Consider the following 27,662-nt stretch of genomic DNA (forward strand, 5'->3'; position numbering starts at 1 on the left):
CTTATGAAACTCTGATAGACTGATATTACTATTTTCGATTGAAACTGGAAAGCCATGGCCAGCTTTATTAGTATGTCATCTCCATTTTTGTCTCCTACGTCTCCTTCACGGTTCAAGGTACTCTACCCTCTTCTTCTTTTTCATCACATACTTATAAATATGATAATTACAAAGCTGTTGATTTCTTTTTCTTTTATTGTTCTTTAAGTTTTTGTATACGAGATGAGAGTGCTTGTGTTTCCTGCCAAACGTTTCTCTTCTGGAATGAGACAAGAAGTTTAAGCTGGAGCTGAAATAATGTTGTCATGGTCATATTCGTTCTCTTCTAGCATTTTGACAAACAAATGGTGCAGGAACCAGAGGTATAGGTTTTCTTTAAGCTGCATACTTGCCTTATCTCTATCTCACAAATTCTAACGCCTTTTGCCCTGTTTGTGGTGGGTTGTTCTTAACAGTGATTAGGCCATGTCTTGAGGGTTATTTTTGCTTCAAGAATCTATTAATTTTATTTTCGATTAATGAATTTGAAATCTACTTGGATAATACTCAATTTATAAATTGAGAGGATACTTAATCTTTCTTAAACTCTTCTATTTAAATATTCAATGAGCATTGAGAGTCCTAATAATAAGATTAATTTCATTGATATGATATATGTTGCAATAATGCTCATTTCAAATTTTGACTTATTTATAAAGACATGATCATTAATGAATTTATCCAAAACAATTATACCATATTCTTCCACCTTATTTCAGGCACATAAGAGGGTGGGTTTTTTCTTACAACTTGATTGAGTAGACATCTCTCGGCTCTTTTTTAACCCATTTGAATCTTTTAGTTTAGTGATTCTTTTATAGATTTTCTATATTTAGTATGTATGTTATAGGGATATATTATAACAACATTGATGAGATAGATATATGTCAAGTCCTTCTGAGGCTTCTGTCAAATAGGTAACTAAAATGATTGCTTCCATTCCATGACAAGAGAATCTGTTTAATCAAAATCAGTAGGGCTTTTATTTTATGGGAAACCTTAAGCCACAGGTCAAGCCTTGTATCTTACAAATAATTCATTCTTCTTATTTCATTTTCTTATGCCCCCCCGCCCATATGTATCCAATGAACTTGACGTCTGTATAATTAACCCAAATATTTCACGTTCTGCCATTGATAATATTTCTACTTGGATTGTTTCTAGTTGTTTAGGCTAATCATATCATGGATTCTTTTTTTTTTGGGTTTATTTAAGAGGTGATTTAATTCATTGGAGTTTTAAAAAACAAAAGGTTTTGAGCCAAACATTCACGAATTAGAGTTTGTTTACTGAAATTAGTATAAATTTTTTGGGTACAACACTTACATGGTGTGACAATTAGAGTGTACATAAGTTCATTCATTGGCTTCTGGTGTTGTGTCTCATGCGAGGACATAGAGTGGGATGTGCAGTGTTAAGAGTATTGATATTCTCTACAATTTTGAAAATTTAGTATGCACGGATCGAATAGAATAATATTATATACATAATTTTTATATATAATAATTTTGTATATAAATAACGATATATAATCATATAATTAGATAATTAAAAATTAAAAATAACATAATATTCAATCACATGATGATAAAATATTATTTATATATAAAATTATATATATAATATTATTGAATCGAATATTAGACTTCAAACTTTTTGATAAAGTCTATTTTTTACTCTTAAATTTTAAAAAAATAATAATATTATGTTTTTATAATTTTAATATATAATTTAAATATACAAAAAATATATTATTATATAATTAAATATTATTTTATTTTTAAATTTAAAATTATTTAATTATATAATAATATATTATTTATATATTTAAATTATGTTTTTTTCATCCTAACGTTTTTTTCAGTTAGTCGAAGAGACTGGTATTTGTCTCTGTTTGAATGCTTTGAAAAATTTGATGGCGACCGGCGGCTGATTTCGCATAAGATGATTACACCACGTTTTCCTTAATGAAAAAATATTACCTGTTTTAGAGAATACTGTGAGCTATTGCGCAAACAATCTGACCTATCAGATCGAGCCATCTGGTCTTCATTTCGAAGCCTTCATTGTTGTCTTCAATGAAAGCTGCTTGGTCTTCTAATCAATGATTTTCGGTATTTGACTATTCTACAGTATAATATAATATAAATAAAAAATAATATATATTATAAAATATATTAAATTAATATAATATAATTTATATATAACACAATATCATGTATATTAATTTTTTAATTTGATAATTTTTTTAAATATAATAATATAATATAATCATATATAAAAAATTTTTAAAATGTTTTTGATTTTTCAAAATAATTATTTGTTAATTAGTTTATTTTTATTATTTTATTTTTTAAAAATTATGTTATATAATATAATAAAATACTTAATGTATGATAAAAAAATTAAATTTTTAGTATATGATATAATCAAGGGTGTTCAAAACTGATTAACCAAAGTGGTTTACTAATTTTTTAAACTGAACTAAAATTTTGATTTGGAAAAAATAATGAACCAAAATTAAACTGATTTAAAAATTAATTAATTTTGAATCAAATCGAAAATATCAATTAACAGAACCAAATTTTTGATGAATTGGTTCTTAAACCAAATTTCAAAAAATTATCATATTTTATTATTTTTTAATTTTTTTGAAAATATATTTAATATTTTATTCAATTTTTCAAAAATTAATTCGATTCGGTTAATCAATTTTAAAAATTAGCAAAATTAATAATTAAACTAAAAAGCTGAATTTTTTATATTTTCAAATTGATATTCAAACTAAATTTTTTAACAGCCTATTTTTTGATTTAATTTTTTATTTAAAAATTAAATCAATTAGATTACCAAATAATTTTGATCACCTATTCTTAGCACGTAAGATTAATTTTGGAAATCTATAGAAATGACTCTCTTGGGATCATCATCTCGTATTACTTCTTTATAATCTACCTGGTGGAATATTATTAATATTATAAAATAAAAAATTATGAGGGACGGACGGTCGAGATGAGGATAAGGAAATGTGACGAAAGCGTAAGATCCGGCGAAAGGGAGAGATCCATGCCCGTTGTCTGATTCAAAAACGGAAGATGCTTTAGAATATCCTCCTTTTCTCTCTTTCATCACAATTACTTTTGTCGTTATCTATATTAATTCACCATAATCTCCATCCTTCATCCTGCTCCTCCTCCTTTCCGTTGCTTTCCGATTACTTCTTTTCCAAATTTAAAAAATCCCAACATGTCTACTGATCACACTGTTTTCGACTCCGAACATCTCATAGAAAAGCTTCAGATTTTCAGGATTCATGGCAAAGATAAACATGGCAACAAAATCCTTCGTATCATCGGGAAATTCTTGCCTGGTATTTGTCAATTTCTCTGTCTCTCTTGGTTTGCTTTGTGTGTTTTCATGGCCTAACGTTTGAGTTTTGCATGAATGATTAATAGCTCGAAATTTGAGTGCTCAAGTTCTGAAGAAGTATTTGGAGGAAAGAGTTTATCCCAGATTGGCGAAGAAGCGTTTTGCGATATTGTATATACACACCGGAGTTCAAAGAAGCGAGAATTTCGTGGGAATTTCTGCTTTGCGATCGATTTACGATGCTATTCCCAGCAACGTTAAAGAAAATCTTAAAGCGGTTTACTTTGTTCATCCGGGTTTGCAGGCCCGCCTCTTTCTTGCCACCGTCGGCCGTCTTTTCTTCCATGGAGGGTGAGTTTCTGCAACTCAAAAGTACTTTTTGACTTTTGATTGATAATTATCAAATGAAGGGGAATATTTGTGTGTGGCAGGCTGTATGGGAAGCTGAGGTATGTGAGCAGGCTTGATTATTTGTGGGAGCATGTAAGGAGAAATGAGATTGAGATTCCGGAGTTTGTGATTGATCATGATGAGGATTTGGAGTTTCGTCCGATGATGGATTATGGATTGGAGAGTGATCATCCGAGAGTCTATGGTGCACCTTCTCTGGATTCCCCTGCCGTGTCTATGTACTCCATGAGATGTATCTCTTAGAAGATGCAGTAGGGCTGCTGGCTTCTGCCTTCTTTTTTATCTTTTTTTCCTAATTACATTACATTTGGAGGAATAAGCCGGGCCCAAAATTTTGTGTTTATAGGGTTGGTTTGTTTTATGTGAATATTTTGGAAAATGAGATGAGAAATGCTGAATCTTCCTTCTTTGATCGCCGTTTCAAGGAATCAAAATGTATTTATTCTACAATTAAAAAAAATCCTAAATATCCAAAATCAAAAACTCTAATGCAGTTCTACTACTGTGATAATTTTTTTCTAATTTTACAGACACTGCTTTCCTTGTAAGTAATGAAGTGCAAAATCAATTAACCCACCATAATTTCTATATTTGATTTGTCAATAAATAATTACAAATCCAAAAATTAATGGATTTTGAATTGAATTAAAAATATTAATTAATCATATCTAATTTTTGAGCAATAGGTTTTAAAACTGAATTTCAAAATATTACTTTATTTTTTTATTTTTTAGAAAATAGGTTTTATTCTTTTTTTTTAAGATAGAATAAGTTTGATTAACTAAATTTAAAAAATATATCAAACTTTAAATTGAATAAAAAATTTAATTTTTTATATTCTTAATTCGATATTTGGATCAATCTTTAAATTTTTAAATATCTATTTATTTTTTAATTCAGTTTTCAATTTAAAATTTGATCCACTCAAATTATCAGATAATTTTAAACATACATTCCTAGGAAGGTTGGGCACAATCCCACCTTAAGAATAACAAACAACCTCATATGGGCAATCCCAATTGCCAAATCTGTCATTTCAATGGGACAGTACATTGCAAATTTCCATACAACGTGACACCTCTGATTGATTCAAGATGTGATAATTCCAGTTTTTCACTTCAACAAAATAATGCAAAGACGGCTTATCTATGGCTATCTAGGCTTTTCGTGCCCTGTTCTTGTTTCAGAACATAAGAAATCTGCACAAAACTCAGATTTTTTTTTTTTTTGACACTTTAAAGATATGCTTCAAGATATGTCAATCATTAAAGCGAAATTAGATTCAAATCTCAAACATGTAGGGCAAGGAGGTTACACATAAAAGAAGAATAAAACATGTATCGTATTCTGCCCCATTGGAAACAAAAACAGGAATTAAGAGGCCCCCCACCAAGAGTTTAATTACTGCAACCGCATTCTCTTCTCCAAATATTTGTTTGGCGATTGGTTCCGTGATGCATTATCAAGTCGGCTGTCTTTGGCCTTTCCGCAGTTGACAAACTCTGAGAATGATGGAATCACAGGCAGCTGTGTATTACAGGAAGAACTTTTTTTCGGCAAAGCATTCATTGATGTTTCAGACCTAGCATTGCTGCAAATATCTGCTGGCTGATCCAACAAAGTTGATGGCGCTGCAGGAGGTACTTCTTTACAGATACTGTCTGAAGATGAACTCATATTGGTGCTCAGTCGATTAGTTAGGTCATTGGAATTCGTGGTTGACAGCCACCTGATAGTACTTGCCATTTGGGAATAATAGAATGATTTTCCACTCTTCCCATATTTTTTATAGCATTCATTTTCAAGGAAAGTGGCTGATGATTCAATTTCAATGCTGCAAAGAAGACTTTCAAACAATGAGAATTTTCCACGGTTAATCGGAAAAAAAGTGCTTCTTTAAAGACTCCCACTCTGTGAAGGCAATATCCTTGTAAAATTTCAAACAATGAGGGAAATCTCATTGTAATTTAGAAATGTCAGGCCTTTCCAGGAGGAAAAGGAGTTCCGTATATGCTAAGTGTAAAGGTTAGTGTACCTTAAGCTGCCAAGTCGTTGCTGAGCCTGCCTCAGAGCATTTACTAATCTCTGCTTGCTTGCTTCTCTCAGAGATTCAGATATTGCATTCTTGTTGAGTTTATTGACCTGTTGCAAAACTAACCATATAAAAGTACTCTGCAGAGAGAAGACATCGCATTTGGATTCAAAGTAAAAACTTTAAGACACAGAAACAGATAAAAAGACAACTATTTGAGAGTCAGAACCAATTAATGTGGCAGATTATAGACCTGTTTATAAGAGTTTTTATTCTGATAATAACTTTCTTCAGCACGCTGCAAAAACTCGATCTTCTCATTTATTCCTGATTTTGTTGACAACTTTGACTTGGAGAAGATCTTGTCATCCTTGATACCATCTAGTAATTGAGAGACTCATGTAATAAGATGGTGGAATTAATTCTCCAAGCCATCAAAGAGCAAAAAAATAATTACCATCAGAATCAGATATATCTTCTTCACAGTCACTTGCTTCGTCATCACGGTTCCAAAATTCTGAAACTGTTCTTCTTGGGTCATATCTTCAGAGCTGATGTACAAAGGACATGAATTAATCATTAGAAATGACAATCTATACATGAAGATTTCATATGCAAGTTAACACTCACTATGAGATATTGACTCTCCAAATAAAACTCATCCTTCACTGACACTCATTAAAAAAAATCCCTAACACATATCGATCAACTAGATTGATTAAGCTTTAACATATCGAAAGATAATCGCTCACATTTCTTTTGGTAATTACGAATCATGTCCTCAGTCGCACTACTACAAAAATATGAGGGATAAGAGACAAAAGGATAATAAAGAAATAAAATAATCGGGAATTAATGAACTCTAGGTTTAAGTGCAGATGATCATAGAATCTCTAGTAACCTTCCTCCAACCAAAGGCTTTACTACTAAGGTAATTATATTAAACATCTTTCATTGGAAGTAGATTGGTACTTGGATTAACCATTGATTTGCTAGTATAATTCCAGAATTCCAGCTAGTGAAACTCTGTTTGCATAATTAATGAAAAAATAAGATTCTATAGCAAAGATGTAGTATTATTAATGGTAATAGCTGGAAAAAAATCTCAGGCAAAACTCTCCTGAAAACAGAATGGTCAACAGAATAATAGTCAACTGTATGAGGTTTGAGATAGAAGACAATATCATGTGTCTGTTATTTTACATTTCTATGATTTGAGGCCAATTTTCATGCACAAAAGCTTCTCAAGTATTTGCGTTTTATTGAAATGATAGAATAAGAAAAGGAAAAGAAACTATACTACCTTATGAAAATTTGAGAGAAATGATGTCTTTGCCGTAAAGCACATGTAGTCGTTAGCTCTTCCAAAAACCTGGCAACTATGTTTGGATGTCTGCAGGCATCACATGTTTTTTTACATAGGGATGCAGATACCTAGTTCAGATGATGAAAATAAGCAGCTATAAAAGAGTGCTGAAGAAAGGCATTTCGTAGTAAGTAGTGGCCATCAATGTAAATCACCACCTGTTCCCCAAAACTCTCAAGAATCTTTTTCCTGCGACATCCAGAACCTTCACAATACTCAACCATCTGCAAATGATAAGGATTCAGATTTTCTAAAATATTAACAGCACAGAAAGTTTACACAGGGAAAGCACAAAAAAGATTTGAAATCACCTGATTGAAATTGGACATTGATTTTTTTGACAACCCTTCCTGAGAGCTTGAGGGCTGTAACTTCTTGCTCTCAGCCTTGCTTAGAATGAATTCCTGACACAGTTCTGAATTATTAGTTGAAATTCCAGCAAGCATTTAGATAATCTAAAAGGAAATAGGAGTTGCACTACTGAGACAAGTGAACCAACCATCCTTCTGCGGTCATCCATTCCATAATACAACAAACTTCGAGAGGGCAACTGATCACGACCAGCTCTACCTGACTCTTGATAAAAGGCTTCCATTGACTTTGGAATATTAAAGTGGCAAACCACTCTGACATCTTTTCTGTCTATACCCTAGAAAGACAAATTAAAAAGCCATTAGTGACATATGATACCTGTTTATCAGAATCCACTAACAGTAAAGCAAGTAAACAATGACTTGTCCCAAATTCAGTGAGCACATAATTAAGTCACGTACCATCCTGAATGAACAGCATTAGCTCAATATTTGTGCGCGCACCACAAAAGCTCATGCTCATAGCAGAGGAATGCGGAAAACAAGAAAAATCATCACATGCTCATGCCATCATTAGGTGCTGGAATATGAAAAAGCTAAACAGTGCAGCATACAGCACTTTAAAATACGGGATCTACATTCCAATAAATACAACAACTAGCATATAAATCACTCTCCTGAACAGAGAACTTCAGCATAGAAAGTAAGTTAATGTTTATAAGGATAAATCTGAAACCGGGAAAAAGCTATTTTAGTTATTAGGAAGAAGTCTGAGATGAAAGAGCACAGACAAAAGGCTGAATTTCTAGATTCAACCATACCCAAAAGCAACAGTAGCCACAACAACTTGTATCTTGGAAGAAACCCAATCATCTAATATGGAGCTCCGCAGTTTATTATTCAAGCCTGCATGATATGCTGAAAATACACCAGAAAAAAAGAATTCACCCTTTGCCTATAAATATTAAAAAACTTTTTGTGTAAAAAGAAAAGGATTACAAGAAATTCGGTTACCAGCACAAGAGATGCCGCTTTTGGAAAGATGCGCAGACAACTCATCACAAGTTGTGCGTTCAAGACAGTAAACAATTGCACAGATATCCCCCATAGAATTGAGTGCATTACACAAATCATCATAGGCATCATCTAAAAGATCTTTGTATCGAACTGCATTATAAAAATACCTTATTAAAATGTTTATATGATCATATGAGTACCGAAAATTAAGAAACTTAAACAACACAATCAATCCAATTATTCATTGATTACATTCTCTCACATAGATATGCAATAAATAAACTGGACCTTTTTGCTCCACAGGACCTACCTTCATAATATAAATTTGGACGATTAAAAGAAGATATGAGAACTATGGGGTTCTGCAAACATAAGGACTCTATCACATCCTTTTGAACTCTGTAATAGAAAAACAAAAGAGGTAGAGTGAAAAGAAGGGGAGCAACAGATCTCAGCCGGTTACAAAGATTGCTAAATCCAACTTAAAAAGAAAAAAGAGAGGATACTCAAATTGAATATTTGTACTGATGGAAAAAAGAAATCAAACTTCAGAGGTAGCATAAATTAGTACTGAAGTCAGTTGAGTGTTATGACCAGACTCACTTGGGACCAGCAGTTGCTGTAAGTGCCAATACTGGTACATCTGGAAGGCAGTTCCTCAAAGATGAGAGCTTACGGTAACTAGGCCTGTAAGTAAATTTTAAAAATAAAAAAAGAGAAACTCAAGGAAGGAAGTTTCAGTGGTATTAAATCCAGCATGAGCAATAAGAAAATGCTAAACTCTACTCTCAATAAATTCACAAAAAAGGGCACAAAAGTGGAGAAATTCACTTGTTGCTCACTAATTCAATAGATTTCAAACCTGAAATCATGGCCCCAAGATGAGATGCAATGTGCCTGAAATTTTGAAAAATAAAAAAATAACTGAAATTTAGACCAAAAAAAAAAAAACTAAAAAAAATTACTCAGCAAATAAAAAACCATGAAAATTCCAAAGGAAACATGTTGAAATGCCATATAATATAGTACATGCTGTGTAAGTAAGTTCACACCTCATCTATGGCAATGAGATTCAACAACCCTCTTGAATGAATTTTCTTCAGCTTTGACATAAACCCCGATGTTGCAATCAATTCTGGTGTTACATATAATAGTCTCAATGATGGTTTTCCAGAATCAAGGTCTTCATGTATCTAATAAAGATAATAATTACCAAAAATTATCACTAATCAAACACATATACCCAATAAACCTACACTATTTTCAAAAGTATACAAGGCCTTAAACTAATTAATATCTATATACCTTATTTCTCACTTGAACTGTCTGTGTTGAAGACAGGAATTCAGCAGCAATTCCTTTCTCCTTCAATGCCATCACTTGGTTTTCCTAAACTTTTAAAAACATCCATGAAAGATATCCAATACTTTGAACCTTAAAAATTCTTAAATAATAATCACTAATAACTTAAAGTCAAATTACTCTTACCATTAAAGCTGCAAGCAAAAAAAAAAAAAAATTAGAGCTTCATAAAATAATTGTAAGAGAAATTATCACTATTTTTTTAAACAATATAAATAGGATTCACCTATTAAAGGAGAAACAACAAGTACAATTCCAGGCTTGACGAGAGCAGGAATCTGGTAGCACATTGACTTTCCACCACCAGTTGGCATCAAACAGAAACAGTCTCTCCCTAAATGCATAATAATAAAAATAACTAATTTAACGACTAATCAAGAAAATAATAATACTCATTAATTCAATTACTGATGCTTTGTTTGTGAGTTGTGACCTGATAAAACTGCTTGAATAGCGTCAAGCTGTTTATCCCTAAATTGAGCGTGGCCGAAATGCCATCTCAAAAGTTTCACTAGATCTTCCTTTTCTAATATATTCTTCTTCTTCTTTTGGTTCTCACTTCCACTTTGCATTGCCAATGGTGATTTCTTCATCTTTCGTTTAACCCTAAATGATTCATCAGAGGGATAAACTTTTCGAATTTCGCGGCGTTTTAGGAATTTTTTGTGAAATGCGATCAAGCTGGAGATGGAGAGGAAGATTAAGAGAAACGATGCCGTTTCATTTTGAAAAATTAAAACCGACTTTGAGCTTTTTTTTTTTTAAAGGAGAAATTTCACCCCGTACTATTTTGTATTGACAGGCATAATTAAGCTACTTGCATAAATAAAACCTTGCCTTGTCTTTTGGTCCATAACCTACACTTTCTCCATTATAATTAGACCAAAAGACTCCCCCGAAGTATAATAAAATCTTAAACTTATACACTTTAATTTTTGAAAATTTAAACACCTATTTATCACCTAAAATTTATTAAAATTTTTTGTTAAAGTTAAAGGTAAAACTGTTATTTTACTAATAATATTAAAAAAATTATAATTTTATCTTAGTGTTCCTAGGTTTTGAATACTAACAATTTCACCTTTATTTAAATATTTTTAATTTTGAAAAGTGACTGTTCCCCCCCTCCACACCTAGGTTTTTTTCTTCTCCCCTCTCCGGCCACCACCCCATCACCAACAACTTTCTCTTCTCATCCCTCCTCGTCATAATTGTTTGGTCGACCTCTTTGGAAGCTGGTGTAGCGAAGTGATGACAAAGAGACAAATTCGTCAATCTCTTCATCTTAGGGGGGTATAGTCACTTTTCAAAATTGAAAATATTTAAACAAAAGTGAAGTTGTTGGTTTTAAAACCTGAGACGAAAATGAGATAAAATTATAATTTTTTTAATAGTATTGATAAAATAACGGTTTTACCTTTAACTATAACATAAAATTTTAACAGATTTTGGGTGAGAGGTGGGTGTTTAGGTTTCTTAAAGTTGGAGGGTATGGTTTGGGATTCCACTATACATTGGGTGGGAATAAATCCTTTGGCCTTAAAATTAATTAATTGGCTCTTCTCAAAGTAAATTATGTCTCCAAACACTAAAAATTTGCAACTGACATTTGGTTTGTCCTCCTGTAATTTTAAGGAGTTGCTCTTACGAGAAAATAGGATGATGCCGCCGAAATGGATTGTTAAACTCGAATATATAAACAGAATTGATTTGGATTCATCAGGATTAGCTCATGCCATTGTTGTCTAGCGGTGAACACGACATGAAATCACAAACACTGTATTCCAATTAGCAGTTAGGCTTCTCATTATCCTCAAGTAAGTGCATGGTTAACATCTTGTTTGCATGTTCACTTTGTTAACCAAGGCAAATGTGGTATGCGCTAAACAATCTTGGTAATAATTTGGGTATGACCTGTAGGTAGATGCATGGGTTTGCCTGTGGTGAAAGGTGACTTGCGTGCAAACTAAAGTTGGTGCAACGATTGAAGCTAGTCGAGCAAGAGGCATGACACATGCGTCTAGTTTTTTATAATTAGGGTTTGTATGTAAAACTTGTATTAAAGAGTCTGAATATGTGTGCTGAAAAAGTGTTTAGTTTTTGAGTTAAGATTTAGAACACAAAAGGAAGAACAATGAGCCTCTTTTTCACCCAGTCACCTTACAATCTTCTTCATTCATAATCAATATTTCTCAAGTTTTTTATTGGATTTTTAAATATGGGTTTTATCAAATAAATTTTCTAAGATATTGCTGCCTCTTGCATATTTTTTGGATGACGCTTCATTTTGATTGTAAATAAAACTATATTTTAGAGCGAGGAATGATGTATTTGGCATGCCAACAGCAACAAGATTACAAGGAGGATTCATAATTAACAATTGTGTCTAAAGAAAAGATCAATATATAATAGGCCAAAAGACTTATTCCACCCAAGGTTTGTTGAATCCCCAAACTGATTCCTGTTAAGTATTGAAAATTCAAACTCTTACCCATAATCGGTTAAAATTAATTAAATCAGTTAGTTTCATGGATAAAACTGATATTTAACTAGTAATATATTAAAAATAATAAAACTTTATCAATTTTTTCTTTAGTTTAAAAAACCAACAATTCTTTCTAAAATTAAACTTTGAAAAGTTATATTTTCCCCCTGTTAGGTTTCCATTTCTTCAGCAAAATTCCCTCAAGGCTCTCTCTCCCAAACGATAGAATCCCCCTTCTCTGAACAAACCATTCTTTATTGACGACTACGACAATTCGTATATAACAAAAATGTTGAAGGGAAGATTATGACAAAAGGGAGGGGGATTGTAAGCGACAGATAAAGAAAGGTCACGGTCAGATTTCGATGGTTGGAGAATGATGGGTTGAAAAGAAAACCTTAGGGGGACAATGTAATTTTTCAAACATGATCTTGAAGAAAATTGTTAGTTTTTAAACCGATGAGAGAATTTTAATATATTATTTGTTAAATAACGATTTTACTTTTAAAACTAACTGATTCAGTTAATTTTAACAACTCATAAATAAGAGTTTGAGTTTTTAATATTTAATAGGTACTAATTGAAAAGTTCAACTATCCTTGAGTGGGAATAAGTTTTTTGACTTATATAAATATCAAAAGACCGGTTTTTATCAAGGTTAATGACATAACTTTTATTGAAGTTTATTATTTAAAAGAAATAAAAATCAAACATTAATCAATGGGCATGTCAACTCAACAACTACCACAACAAATAAATTAACGGGGACATTATTGATTTTCTAATCCAAGGAAGATCAAAATGTTTAAGGTAATATAACTAGTTGTTGTCTCAATCTCTTTAATCCCCTCTCTTTAGCTCTGGTTGGAATTAGGGGATTATATAAATCAAGCTAACTCTGAGTAGTGTTAAACTCAAACGCAATTTGAATACATTTATATAAAACTCGAGGTAAAGACAAAAATAGATGGTTCGAGCTCAGTTCAAATAATTATATTTTAATTTTAAAAATTTTAAAAATTATATTTAAACTCTTACAACTTACATATTTATTAATTACTCTTATATTCAAATCTAAAAATAAAATTTTAAGAATGTTAGTATAAGATTGAAAAACTTTTTAAAACTTATTGATATTTTACTTGAACCAAACTGTAAGCCCATGAGTTTCCTAAACTAACTAATATTTGACTTTAGCTTAACTCAAAAACCAAACCTAAGCTTGGCCATGAGCTGCTCGCAAGTAATTTGGCTTGTTGGTGGCCCTAGTTAGAATCTCTTTTGATCATGGGCATTGTTGGTTAGACATGATGACGCCTTCGTCTCTCATCATAAATTCTACTACATTAAAGTTGACGGCAACAAACTAAATAGTCTCTCAATAGATTTATCTATACACTTACAACTTTTTATATACAGTCATCAAATAACTAGATATGTGTACAGAGCCTCTAGCTAATAGCTTCAAGTGTTGCACCAACTATAGTTTGCATATAAGTCAAACCAACTTTATTGAAGATCACATCTAAGTCACCTGACTACAAATCATACCCTTGTTATTGCAGGTAACTCCAAGATTGCTTAGTGCAAGCCACACCAGCCTTGTTCGATTAAGTGAACATGTGAATAAGATCTTAACAACTACACATACTTAAGGATAGTGAAAAATCTGGCCATTGATTCGAGTAACCCGTTTGTGACTTCAAGTCCTTACTTGTTCTTATACAACAATAGCATAAAGTTGATCTTGACAAGTTCAAATCAATTGTGTTTACATATTTAAGTTTTTCCTTTTGAGAAGATTACTTGAAGGAAAATAGTTTAGAGAAAGACTTTATATGTTTTAGGAGACTGACTTGTTGATCCAGTAATAGGGATGTTTGTTACTTGGACTAAATTTCTTCAAGATCTTCTCAAAATCTTCAGCTGAAAGAGATGAAAGATATCTAGTTGTGTAAGAAAAATATCATCCCATAATTGTGTGTTTATAATTGACACGTATTATTGGAATGTGTTGGTGAGCTTCTCCTAGTTTTCATTTCTGATCATGCAATAAACCTCCTCTAACATTATAAGAAATAAAAGTTCCTTCAGGCTTCTAAGATGCTCAATTCTAGTTGGAATCTCTTTCCTTAATGAACACAGTCCAATTCAAAAGCCTGTAAGACTAGGTATTGCACTTTTCTCTATCATCATCCATTTCAATTTTATGGTGTCCATAAGATACAACACATGGAGCTTTAGGAACCAGACTTCTTTTAAATGTAATTCTTGATCACAGTTTCTCATCAGGAGAATAAGCACTAGCAAATTAGGCAGAGCTTGAACAATTTTCATGGAATCATTGGTTGATTCAAGCAATTGCAATTCTAATCTGATAAGATTTTCAAGTCTAGAAGTCCCAAACTGGTAGCTTCTTGATTCTCAAACCCAAGGACAATTGTTAAAGATATTGAGGAGGAGAAGCCATAGATTCTAGATCAACAATCACTTCTCCACTAGTCAACATTGATAGACTCAACTGTTCAAGGTTTTCCAGATTATAGATGATAACAAAAAAATTCTTTACATCTTTGTGTGCAAGACTAACGCTCAATTGCATCAACATCCTAAGCTCATTAAATACTTTGGAATTTATATGCACCTTAAGTAGTATATGCAACTCTGTTAAAACCCTAAACCTTTATTGTATTTTCACTATATCTAGGTAAAGACCTTCTAAGTCCAATCGTCAAAAAATTAGACAATACAATTGATTTAAATTCTTGATCTCAACAACAAACTCAAACATAAGAGTTTATTACAAATTCAGAGTTTCTAAGTTGAGAAGTATGAATATGGATTTAGGAAGTTTTCTCATGTTTAATTTGTACATTTCAAACTTAAATAATGTAAATGAAAAAGCTTTCTTACCCCATAAGGAAGAAAATTTATAAGGGCATTTTCAAAATCAAGTACCTTAATGAGTTTGAAATAAGCAACAAACCTAGTCATGAAAGATTTGGATAGTTTGCCTGCATCGAAAAGACAAACAGAATGGATTTTAGAATTTTTTGTACTCTATAAAACACCATTTGTGCTTTTGTGTATTGAAATACAACGAGTTTCACTAAAATGCCTCAAGTCTTTTCCATTTAAGAAATATCAAAAATCACATTCCTTCATCTTTTTGTGAATAACCTTACACATCAAATCATGAACTTTACAATGTCTAGTTCGTCCAAAAGTGTTTCTCATTGAAACTTGAACCAAACTTCTATCAATAAGCTCTTTCAAGTATTCTTTTGTAACATGCTCAAATGGAAGATAGTTGTTGCATTGAACAAAGTCTTTAGCTATCTAGAGGCAAGTTAATCTCCCAAATGTAATTTTGTAGCCTTCTAGGAAACACACCAAAGTATAAGAGACATGACTTGAGATGGTGAGGGAGATCATAATATAACCTTCCAACAAAACTTTGTTGCAATCCTTAAGATGGGAATCACTACTTAATTTGGACCCCTAATTTTCAAGCATGTTTCTACATTCAGAAACAATTTTGCTTTTTCTTGAAAGTAGCCCACCTACAACAACAATTGCTAAGGGTAGGCCTTCACATTTTCTAATGATTTGTTTTGATAATTCCATCAGGTTTGGAGTCCAACGACCATCAAAGCCAGATGCCTTTTGGTAAAAAAGTTTCTATCCCTTCTCAAAAGATAAGGGTTCAAGCTTGTGAACATGAGCTATTGAAATGGTAACAATTCAGCCATTGCATTAATTAGTGTCGTTAGTATTACTTTACTATTTTTGTTGTTATCAAGTAAAGCATGTTTTACATCTCTTCAAAAAGATGAATGGATGGAGGACTAAGGAACTATCATTGTCAAGGAACAACACCCTCTCTCCCTCTCCCTCCAAACGTCATTGTCGTAGAGGAACCATCATTAGGGTTGGGCTTTGTTTGTCATTTACCTTCTTCCATCATCTTTCTTCGTTCGTCATTTGTTGATGTGAGGGTTGAGAGATTAAGTTCAATCCATCCATTTTCTTCATCCATCGAACCACCAATCTGGAGGGAGAGGGAGCATCAGAGAAGGAAAGAGAGTACTGGGAGGAAAGGAGCAACAATGACAACCATGACAATAGAGAAGCTCTCTAGGAAAATGTAAGAAAAAAATTGTTAGTTTTTAAATCTTAAGTAAGAGAAAATTATTAGTTTTTAAATTAAAAGGAGAAATATGATAAATTTTTAATAATATTTTTAATTAAATAACAATTTTACCCCTAATCATATCAATAAATTTTATAAGATGGTTGGATATTTGAGTTTTTGAAAATTAATGAAATGATAATTTGTCTTTTCATCAAACTTTGGGGGGAATAAGTGTTTTGGCCATTCAAATAATATATTTAAAAAAGTAAAAACGTTTTTTAAAATAAAATAAAATTCCCTAACCTTCCATTTGTACCAAATGCAAATAAAAATATTAATAAGAGAATAAAAAAGTGGAAAAGTGAAATTGAAGGGACAAGATAAATAGGAAGGAAACAGGTAGTTTTAGTATAGTCCATGACCTTTCACTCCTTTAACTTTTTTTCGGTAAATTCTTTTCACCTCTTACTTGATGCTTTGCCAAACTCACAATCCTCACATCTTCTCATGCCAGCCCTTCACTTCCATTTCTCTCTCTGCAGCCACCACGAACTCTCTGTTAGCTTCTTCTGCTGTTGAGGTGTATTTCTTAATTTCTTATATGGGGAACAGAAAGCTTCTGTCTTTATTAACATTCTCATGTTTTAAAACTCCGAGTTTTGTGTCTCAGGAAATGGAATGCGTTGAAGCCACATCGGAGGCCAGTATAAGCAAGGATGATTTCTTTGTAATCAATGCTGAAGACGACTTTGTTAACGGCTTCTTTGACTTCTCGAACGACGACGGTTTCAATGAGGAAACAGAGCCCCGAGAGCAGAATGCCAATATCTCTCTCCCACCAAAGCAAGATGAACAAGTCGATGAAAACGACTTGAAAACAATTGTCAATTTTGAAGCTTTTGGCCCCGTGCCAGGGGATCTCGTCCTTCCGGTGCTCTAATTTTTTTGGTTTTGGTTAAAAGAACTGTATTTTCAAAGCTTTTCTTAGGTTGTGCTGTTTACAAAGGTGACATTTTTACAGGCTGATGATGTCGAAAACCTTGAATGGTTGTCTCACTTCGTGGAGGATTCTTTCAAAGGGTACTCTAGTCCCGCCGTAACTCTATCGGTGATAGGGAAAGAAAAAATTGCTGAATCAAAAGCACCGGTTTTGACTATCATTCCTGTCAATGCTCCAGTCCCACCCAAGGCAAGAAGAAGCAAACGCGTCAGGACTAGAGTACGAGTTTGGTCACCGGACAGTTCTTCGAGTTTTACAGGCTCTTTAAGCCCCTGGCTTATTTACTCTAACGCTGGTTTATTTTCCAGCCTTCAAGAAATTGAGAAAACCGAAAGTCCGAAGGAAAAATCTACTACACAAATGGTTTCTAGTGAAGGTGGCATCGTTGGGACTAGGCCCTTGTTCATCCGAAGGTGCTGCCATTGCGGTGTTGTGAAGACTCCACAGTGGAGGACAGGCCCGCTTGGAGCCAAGTCTCTGTGCAACGCGTGTGGGGTTCGTTACAAGTTGGGGCGGCTCTTACCCGAATACCGCCCAGCTTGTAGCCCGACGTTTTCAAGTGACAAGCACTCCAACCACCACCGCAAAGTACTGGAGATGCGACGCAAGAAGGGATTGGTGGGTCAGCTGGAGCCCTGTCATGCTTATGTTCCTTCGAGTGGCTGTTGAAGGATAAAGCATTAGTCAAGAATTGAAGCGGCACTAGATTAGTTAAAAGCTTATCCGGTTTAGTTAATGTAGTCGAAGTAGGTCCGTTTGGAATTATTGTATATCTTGTCGTGGTGGGCCTGGTAGGTTCCCTGGAATGTTACTTGCTAGGATGACTTTCAATATGTATCTGGAACCCAGATCACCCCTTGAGATTGGACCGATTCTAGTCTAGTGATAGGTAAATAAAATGTTTGATTTAGAAATGTTATTGGTTAGATTTGAACCTTTGTTTTCATATTTAAAGTCTTTTTTTTTTTTTTTTTCACTCGAACAATATTTGTTATATGCTTTTGTATTAGATCGGTTGATTGTGTTTTGACAAAACTGTTCAACCTTTTTGTGGACATCTATAATTCAAAAGTTTTATCTTTTAATTTCCAAAAATCTAAATACTCACCTATAAATCAATTTATGTTAAAAATCTCAGTTAGGGTTAAGAATAAAATAATTATTTAATAAAAAATTTTATAAAATTAAAGTTCTATCACATTCTCACCCCTGCCCCCCTCCCCCTTCAACCTAAGATTTGAAAAATAAGGCCAAAGGACTATTTCCCACCCAAAGTATGCGATTTTTCCAAGTTTCTCCCCGTTTACTTTGAAAATCCTATTTACCTACCCATGCGTTGTTAAAATTAACTGAGTTTGTTAGTTATATCATTTTCCCCCTTAAACCCTAAAAACTAACAATTTTCCCTCAACCTAAGTTTTAAAAACAACATTTCCCCCCTAGGGTTTCCAATTTTCAGATTCAAATTTTCGATGTCATTTCTTCCTCTCCGACTACCTCCAGGCGACGTCTCTTTCTCTCCGACATGGCCTCCTTTAGGAAGTTGTCCTAGGCATGGTCGTCGACGAAGATGAGTCGTCTTCATCGACGACAAAGACTCCTCGTCGATGAAGAGTCTTCATCATCGACGAAGACCACTCATCTTCATCGACGACCATGCCCAAGACAACCGTCGGAAGGAGGTCATGCCGGAGAGGAAGAGGTGTGGCTTGGAGGTCGCCAGAGAGTAAGAAACGACGTCAAAAAATTGAAAACCCTAAGGGGGAAAATGTTATTTTTTAAAACTTGGGTTAAGAGAAATTGTTTGTTTTTAAGGTTTAGGGGGGAAAATAAAATCAAATTTAAGTTTATTTTTAATAATACAGATAAAATAACGATTTTACTCTTGAAACCGTTAACCGCCTACGGATAGGTAAATAGAATTTTCAAAATTAACGGGAGAAAACTTGAGAAAATAGCATACCTTGGGTGGAAAATAGTCTTTTGGTAGAAAAATAAACATTTTTCCACTAGGGTTTGTAGTTTTATCTTGCTGCTGCTCCTCTAGTAATTGAAGCCGGCCAACCTTCATACCGATACTTTTTCCTTCTTCTAGACGATGACAAATCATTACCCAACCAAAGGTGAACCGATGATTCGTTAGTGGAAAGGCAAAACAAATATGTGCATCACACAAATCTGTTTTTTTTGGCCAACACACAGATCGGCCAAAAGAAGAAATAAAGTCTTCTTCCCCAAGAGCAAGACAAAATTTTCGGTCAAATCAAATCAGGGTTTTTAATTTCTTGAGGTGCCTGCCTGCCATTTGTCAAAGTCTCCTATGTAGACTTATTTACAAGCTGCGTGAGTCAAACCCAAGTCACTTTTTATTACTTCATACCTTAGCAAACATTTAAAAAAAAAAGGAAGAAGAAGAAGAACAAATAAATAAACAATGGTCTGTGAATACTGCCCACTGGCTCCATAAAATGAGCTATTAGGGTAGTTTTTATTTCAAGTGTACTGATCATGTGAGCTGAGCCACTAATCACGTGCTATCCATCAGTGTTCGGACCAAAATCAAACTAGTCTTTATACTTTATTAGGCGGTAAGAAAACTAAAATAAATAAATAAACAAGGAAAATTCCCTCTATATTATATAGCTGCGTGGCAATCATGAGAAGGCCATCTGCCACCAGTGTTCAACCATTCTAAAACCTCCATTATAGAGGTAAGTCGGCAAATTATGTGGGAAATTTCGAGAATCACAAACTTACAATAACAGTGTTGATGTTGATGAGTTTTGGACTTTCTATAATTTCATCGGAATTTCTAATGAACAGAAAAAGAAATTGATTTTTTTGGTTAATCAGACAATCTCATCTAGATTTATTAAACAGATAAACTCTAAAATATAATGATTGAGTTTATAATCATTACACTGGATAAATCAGAATTATAACTGATTTGATACACTAAGACAGTGACTGACCATAAATATTTTTTTTTTTTAAGTTTTAATGTTTTATTAGTTTTATTAATAATTGAGGTTAAAAAAAATTGATTTATATGTTATGCCAACTAAAATTTCTCTAACAGTTATAGGAATCAGCAAAACAATAATTTGACATGCAAAAGCATGAGTTTCAATTGATTTGGAAGATCGAGGACAAAACAAGGTTCTTTTTTTCTTTATTCCATTTGTACATGATCAAAAGGAAAATCCAAACTATAAACCCTAATTCTATATTTTCTTGGAAGAGATAAGAAATCCAAATAAGGTTGTGGGAAAAAAACGGAAAGAACAAATATTCTCCAACTAGAGTGATAATTAATAGGCTAAAGAAGAACATTCTTCTCCTGCTTCAGAAATATTGCTGAATCAAAGATTTTATACAATACTTGCATTTCTTTAGAGAATTGCGAATATTTTCAAGACACCAAATTTCACTCTACTAGAACAAACCGAAAGGCGAAAAGCTGAACAGCATCAACCTCTCCATTGTTTTCATTGTTTTCATGATAGTGAGTGGCTTTTGTGCCCACATCATCCAATCTTTTGGACTTGGCTGTCCCAATTATGTGCCTTCGCCTCTAAGCCTTCAATAACATTGATGCTTCCATCTTTGTGGACCAAGTTATTGTTAAGTTCTATTTGTAAAGATAATAAATATATTTAATGGTTATCTTCCAAAGATAATAAATACGTTTAATGGCCATCATCAAGTTTGGTGACGGTAAATTCTTAATTTTTTGATGTGTCAGTCTTTCTCTTAATTATTTTTATCTTTATCTTTTTTCGTTTATATTTATGTACATAAAGAAAGATTAAGATTTCAAAGGGATCAAACTAAACTTTGTGATTAGAACATAAAAACTCTGAGACTTAATTAGATCTAAACCCCATTTTTGGAAAGGCTTCGTTCATGGCTTGCACCAAGTCAAGCTCTCCGACTTGCTTAAGCTCCAGGTCAATCGTGTTGTTAACTTAGCCGGGCAGGTGGGTCGGCATTTCGGGAACTCGTTGCTTGTTCTTGGGTTGATTTACTATAGGTCGGAAAGTGGGTTGGTGAGTTTGACAGATACTGATGATTTGTTGAACATTGTTGTGGTTGGGCTCAATATTGGGTCGAGTTACTGGGCTTTTGGTGGGATCCGGTTAACCACGATTGCGGGGGGCAATGATGGTGTCATGGCCGCAGCTGCGGTGGCCAGGAAGCATGCTGTTAAGAGATTTGTGCCCATGTAAGAAGAACTAGTGTATTGGGGGGTTTAGATGGTTTAAGCTGATGGGTAATTTTATAATGAAAATTTGTCAACTTAGCCTTGGTTTTTAATCAAAAAATCTTGTATCTGTCATCTTGATTTGAATGAATTTTGAAGTCACAAATCCCATGGTGCTTATGTTTGAAAGAAGAATTAGTGTATTGGGGGCTTTAGAGGGTTTAGGTTCTGTATTTTATTGTATTGGATAGAATAAGAAATTACTCAAAAATGATATATTAGGAATAACAAGTAAATAATTAAATGAAGACTTTTTTTTGCGTAACTTTTGTAATGAATATTACTTTTATATAGTCTTGTTATTTTTTGTCCTATTTTACACTTCTGAAGATATTTAATAAAATGAATTTTAGTTATTCGTTTCGCTGTTTGACGTTTCTTAGTATAATCTTATGTATGAAAAAAAAAACGAGAACTTGAAAGTGTTTTTATATTTTATTGCGTAGGTATTTTGTTTTTTTGGTCTTATTGAGGAAGTAAAGGAGAATATGCAACTATTAAAGCTAACCAAGATGAAGATGAGTATGGAGATGACGCTTTTTCTTTTCAAAAAGAGCTTTTTTTCGTTAATACATACAAAAATAGTAAATTAGTACTTTACAATAAAACTAACAAAAAAACATTTTTAGAATGGTGAATATTTGAATTTTTTAAAGTTAGTGGTGGGAATTTGTCAATGGAGTAAACTTTGGATGGGATTTAGTCGTTTGGCCATTTCTTAATTGGTAAACAATGAACATCATAGTCATTTGCTTTATTTAGTTTTATCCACCTTGCGATGACAATATTTACATAAATATTTGAGTGACACTTGACACTTTTTATATTTCTTATAAAAGCAGATATGTGAATTTATAATATGATTTAGGCCAAAGGATTTATTTCCACTTAAAAGTTTGTTATTTTCCTAAGTTTTCATTTTTTATCTTTAAAAATTTCAAACATTCATCCATAAATGGTAAAAGTTAACGATTTTAAGAGTAAAATCATAATTTTATCAGTAATATCTAAAATAAACTAAAATTTAATATCATTTTCTCCCCTTAAACCCTAAAAACTAAAAGTTTCTCCTTATGTTAAGTTTTAAAAAATAACATTTCCTCTATAGGGTTTAGTTTCCAGATCTTCGACACCGACGAAAAGCTCCCAACGCCTCCTCTCGCTTTTGTTTCCAAGCTTCTCTTATTTGGATGCTTAGACAATATCAATTGACACTGGAAAAAAAGCTCAGCTTGGAAGGTGATGGAGATGAAAAATAGTCTTGTTACTAGACCAAGAGTTATCCTAAATCTTTTACACATCAAATGTTCTGAATTAGGTTTCTTGATAATGACTAATCTTGAATCAAGTTCATCAGCTCTAACCTGAAGAAATGGAGTTGGACATGTAGTTTAGTGGATGAGACGCTCTTCAAGGTCATAAGCTCCAATTGCAAGAGGCACTTGAGACTTCCAAAACCTATAGTTCAATCCAGTCTATTTTGGTGATATGAGAAAAAAATGATAGAAGTTTGGCTAACGCTCAGTGAAACCATAGCAAAGAGATTACATTATTTCAACTACTTTTGCAAGTCAATTGGTTTCCTTTTTGTATTAGAACTAGTTGACAATTTCTGTTAAGAGTTAACAATAACTATAAATAGTTGACTATTAATTTCATCGAACCAATTATGTAAATAACAATTAGCAATTTTATAGATAACAAACTTCATCGAACACCAATTATGTGAGGAGGTGTTCTTCATCTCATCTTAACATCCTTTCTTAAATTTAGTCTGAAGAAATTGTTTGAGATTATGTTCTTCATCGTATTTCAATATTATCTTTTAAACTAAGTCAAAAGATACTAATTGAAGAGGTTTTTATCGTCTGATCTCAATAAATATATACAGTAAGAACAAAGAAGCAAGCGACATGATGCGGACTTGTATTGACCCTGCTACGACATTCCAATTATTGATGGGACATCATGAACATGGAATGGCGGCTAGTGGGACAAACATAATTGCAATGCCAAAGCCTAGGGTAATAGCACACATAGATGGATCCCCGCGTGCAAATATGGGGGGACAAAGTAGAGTGTGCCTTTTGCTTCAGGAATCGAATTAAGATTGGAAGGCCGGCCATGTGCTGGCCACACACCACATTCTAAAGTGGACAATCAAGTTAAACGAAGTAAACTCGGATCACGAACTGGCACTATTCTGGTGGTGGATTTGAAATTTATTTAAGTGAATTCCAAATACGACTAAATTCTGGGCTTTGTGCCAACTCAAATTTTGTTGTCATTTTTGCAGCTTAAAGACTAGCCCGGACTTTGGTAAATCTAAGTGGGCTACAGTAAGGATATTTTAAATAATTGGGTTGGTCAGGCCCATTGAAGAGAGGACAACATTCAAGGGAATGCCTATGCGGCTATGCCCCTGTATTTAGTCTAGAAGAAGTTGAAAGTCATTGGTATATAATCCATATTTTTCTTACCATATTAACTCCCTTTGATCGAGTTTCTGAAGAAAAACTTGAGTTTTCCATATCTATCATAAAACGATTAGAAATTTTTACAAGGGACAAAAATATACATAGAGTTTTCTGGCACAAAGTCATGCATCAAGAAATCCAGAATGTAAAACAGAGTCATTTGTCAAGAAATCCATTTTTTTTTTCCTTTAGAATGAAAGAAATCTGAAACTGATGAGCAAATCAATGACGTTATAGTTTATTAGATTTGATTTAAGTGTAGTTTTCATGAGCAAATGGAAAATGCAAAAGCCAAGGTGTGAAAAAAAGAAGAGAAAAACAAACTCTATGTCAAACCCAAATACATCACTGGTGGACTTGGACCATTCCCATCGCCACTTTGCTTAATTAACATAGTTTAATGCTCTTTCAATGAGTCAATCTAGCTTACCTTTCTTTGTATTCAATTGACTTTAGACGAAACTTTTGAATTTTCCATTTAAGAAAATAAACATGTGTTTCCACTCTCTCAGGTCCACCCATTCATACGCTGAATCTGATTGCTGCTATACTCATTTTGTTAACCTCACAAGCTCGCTATGTTGCTGCATTATGGACAGACAATAATCTTCTCATGTGCCAAAAAATTTGGTTTGAATTGTCTTGGCCGGAGCTGATTTTTGAAAGAAAGTCCAACGAAATGAACTAATAGATTAAACCGTTATTGTTCAAGTTTAAGTCCCTTAGATTATGTAGGTCAACTTTGATGTGGATTTTATTTATCATTCAAGTTCTTTCATTAACTGATGGTACCAAAAACAATAAAGAATTGTGACATGTTCCCACCAACAATTGCACATAAGTTTCCTCATCCCAACTCATTTCACGCCCTAGTGTCAACCCTTCCATTATTGGAAAAAGCCAACCCTTTCAAATGCATTTACTTTTTTGGCACCAATGTGCAATCTAATTATACTAGCGATAATGCTACGAGCATTACATAAATTGACATCCCATTTGGACAAAATTAAAATTCTTGGCCTGAAGAGCCATAAAGAAAATGAAGCCTTTTCTTAGTGAGGTCATGGTGACAACAAGTGAAGGTGGCAAAACGATAAGCCACCTTCCAATGCTCATCCTTTGAGATGCCATTGGGGCGTTTCGCTTTCTTGAATACTGATGAGATGAATACAAGTTTGAAACTGCAACGTCTCTTGTGATGTTAATGTCTTACCATTATTTATTTTTAACTTGACAAATAATACAAATGGTCCCAATTGAAGTTGGTAGACAATTAATTACATTAAGCAAAAGGTTAATCTACGATCAAGTAACATAGTAAATTTTAATCCTCAAACTTTGGAACTCGATAAATGTGGTAGGTGTCACTTGCCAATGTACTCACAATTAAGCTTTTGTTTCTTTCATATAAGCTAATAATAAGATTATTTTATTCATGATTTGTGGAAGAAATTATTTCTTCAATTTGTATTTCAATAAAGAAACGAAATTTCACATTGCTTTATAGGTCTTTCAATGTGAACCCGGAGAAATTAACTGTAAACTTTAGCATGATAATGTGAAAGTTAATATACAACATTTTTTAAATGAGATGTGAAACTCATGTAGGAAAGAAGGTTGATTAATTGAATTGACTTTAAGAAGATTCTATACGATTTAGACCTATACCTTCCATATTATATGAATATAGATAAGAAAATGAGATTTGCCAAGTTTGACCCAATATATATATGATTTTTTACCAATGTTAACCACATTTAGACTTCACCTATGGATGAACTATGGTCATTTTCTGGCCATAATTTATTTATAACCTTCTTGAAATTGTCCTTAAAATGGGTTCAAAGGTTAATATAAATTAGTTTTGTCCCACAATCAAAATATAATTCATCTTTATCCCACATTCAAAAGCACTCAAGTCCAAGTATTGTCCTTTTGTCCATGAACTCATTCCTTAGATATTGATTAAAATTTTAAATTGAGTACTTTCTTAAAAACCTTTAAATTAATATAGAAGTTCACATTACACCCTTCCTCTTCATACTGGTTAGGGCAATCACCACCTTCTTCTATATCACATTATGGGTGTGGAACTTTTATATTAATTGAAAATGGTGAACAATATGGTTTTTCTTTTAATACAGTGGAAGGTCTAAAAATTTGTTGCTCTTCAAACCAGTCTTATTAAATTTTTGTTTTACGCTATTTGTGATGAACTGTCACAAAAATAGGGATCACTTGTGTCATCTTCTTTACTAAGGAAATAACATATTCAACATCTAATCATTTTCAATCTCATATGTCAATCTATTGATGAAGCTTTCAACCTTTTTTGTTATGCAAGTGCATTTTTATCTTAGGTTTATTGTTGTACAAAAGCACTCAATGCCTCTATCAATCCTTGGTATGTTGTCTCTTGATCAATTATCATTATTCTTTGTTTTCCACTAATGTGGTAAAGAATTTATGAATTGATGAATATTGTTGACAAAATAATATACAATTTATAATATTAGAAAGTAATCTAAAATGGAATTCTAATTCTGTAAAAGAGTAAAAATAATATACAGTAAATCATATCAAATCTGAATTAGACTGAATAAAATCAGATCAAATTAGAATTGTATCAAATCAAGATCAGGATCATATTGAATAAAAAAAATATTAACTGTAATCTTCATATGTTTATTATGATTTTTTTTATTATGCCCCTTAAGATGGTATTCAATGAGAGAACACTAATCTTAAAACAAAAAGATTGTAACTGTTGGTGTGACAAAGGTTTTGTGAGAGCATCCGCTAGTTGATGTTCGAAAGAGACATGACAGACTCGTAGTTTACCATTTTGGACTTTATCTCGAACAAAATGAAAATTAATATCAATGTGTTTCATTTTTTAGTGAAAGATTGGATTTGCACATAAGTAAGTTGCACCAATGTTATAACAATATATGACAGGAACGGTAGCAAGCCAAACTCCAAGTTCTTGCAACAAGGATTGTAGCCATGTGATTTCAACAAGAATAGAGGCTACGCATGGTATTCAGCTTCGGTAGAGAAGTGAGCAATTGATCATTGTTTCTTAGAACTCCAAGAAATTTGTTGTAACCAAGAAAAAACAACATGAATACTAGTTGATGTGTGATCATCTATATTGTCAACCCAATCGGTTGACAAAATTAACTATTGTATGAAAAACATATGGCTAGAAATTGAGTGGCATGTGTACATGATGTAAAGGAACTAACCTAGTTTCGACAATATGATGGTGTTGACGTTAAAAAACAATATGATGATGTTGACGTTCAAAAACAATATGATGATGTTGACATTCAATTTTATCAAATATAATAATAATTTATACCCAATAATATATTTTCAAGGATATTTATAC

At 32.8% G+C, this 27,662-nt stretch overlaps 4 protein-coding genes across 4 annotated transcripts; 3 read left to right on the top strand and 1 right to left on the bottom strand.

The window, feature by feature from the left end:
• Positions 1-3,015: 3,015 nt before the first annotated feature.
• Positions 3,016-4,226, top strand: LOC123214164 (protein GDAP2 homolog). The gene is made up of 3 exons (XM_044633921.1): positions 3,016-3,409; positions 3,495-3,759; positions 3,840-4,226. The coding sequence occupies exons 1-3, from the start codon at positions 3,286-3,288 to the stop codon at positions 4,060-4,062; spliced, it is 612 nt and encodes a 203-aa protein (XP_044489856.1). The 5' UTR covers positions 3,016-3,285; the 3' UTR covers positions 4,063-4,226.
• A 793-nt stretch (positions 4,227-5,019) lies between these two features.
• Positions 5,020-10,649, bottom strand: LOC123195915 (ATP-dependent DNA helicase Q-like 3). Its single transcript, XM_044609781.1, has 19 exons — positions 10,341-10,649; positions 10,134-10,241; positions 10,034-10,041; positions 9,851-9,934; positions 9,598-9,738; positions 9,408-9,442; positions 9,149-9,232; positions 8,856-8,944; positions 8,543-8,695; positions 8,350-8,446; positions 7,991-7,994; positions 7,717-7,866; positions 7,529-7,621; positions 7,376-7,441; positions 7,155-7,285; positions 6,309-6,394; positions 6,105-6,232; positions 5,855-5,961; positions 5,020-5,653 (listed from the first exon to the last, which is right to left on the bottom strand). Exons 1-19 carry the CDS (start codon positions 10,498-10,500, stop codon positions 5,221-5,223), a joined length of 2,157 nt encoding a protein of 718 aa, XP_044465716.1. The 5' UTR covers positions 10,501-10,649; the 3' UTR covers positions 5,020-5,220.
• A 6,328-nt stretch (positions 10,650-16,977) lies between these two features.
• On the top strand, positions 16,978-18,481 carry LOC123230348 (GATA transcription factor 5-like). Its single transcript, XM_044656539.1, has 3 exons — positions 16,978-17,107; positions 17,198-17,458; positions 17,549-18,481. Exons 1-3 carry the CDS (start codon positions 17,000-17,002, stop codon positions 18,194-18,196), a joined length of 1,017 nt encoding a protein of 338 aa, XP_044512474.1. The 5' UTR covers positions 16,978-16,999; the 3' UTR covers positions 18,197-18,481.
• Positions 18,482-21,219: 2,738 nt separating this feature from the next.
• On the top strand, positions 21,220-21,756 carry LOC123228026 (mitochondrial import inner membrane translocase subunit TIM23-2-like). Its single transcript, XM_044653216.1, has 2 exons — positions 21,220-21,244; positions 21,425-21,756. Exons 1-2 carry the CDS (start codon positions 21,220-21,222, stop codon positions 21,754-21,756), a joined length of 357 nt encoding a protein of 118 aa, XP_044509151.1.
• Positions 21,757-27,662: the final 5,906 nt, after the last annotated feature.

This window comes from Mangifera indica, chromosome 1, assembly GCF_011075055.1.
Source record: "Mangifera indica cultivar Alphonso chromosome 1, CATAS_Mindica_2.1, whole genome shotgun sequence".
NCBI classification, from domain to species: Eukaryota; Viridiplantae; Streptophyta; class Magnoliopsida; order Sapindales; family Anacardiaceae; genus Mangifera; species Mangifera indica.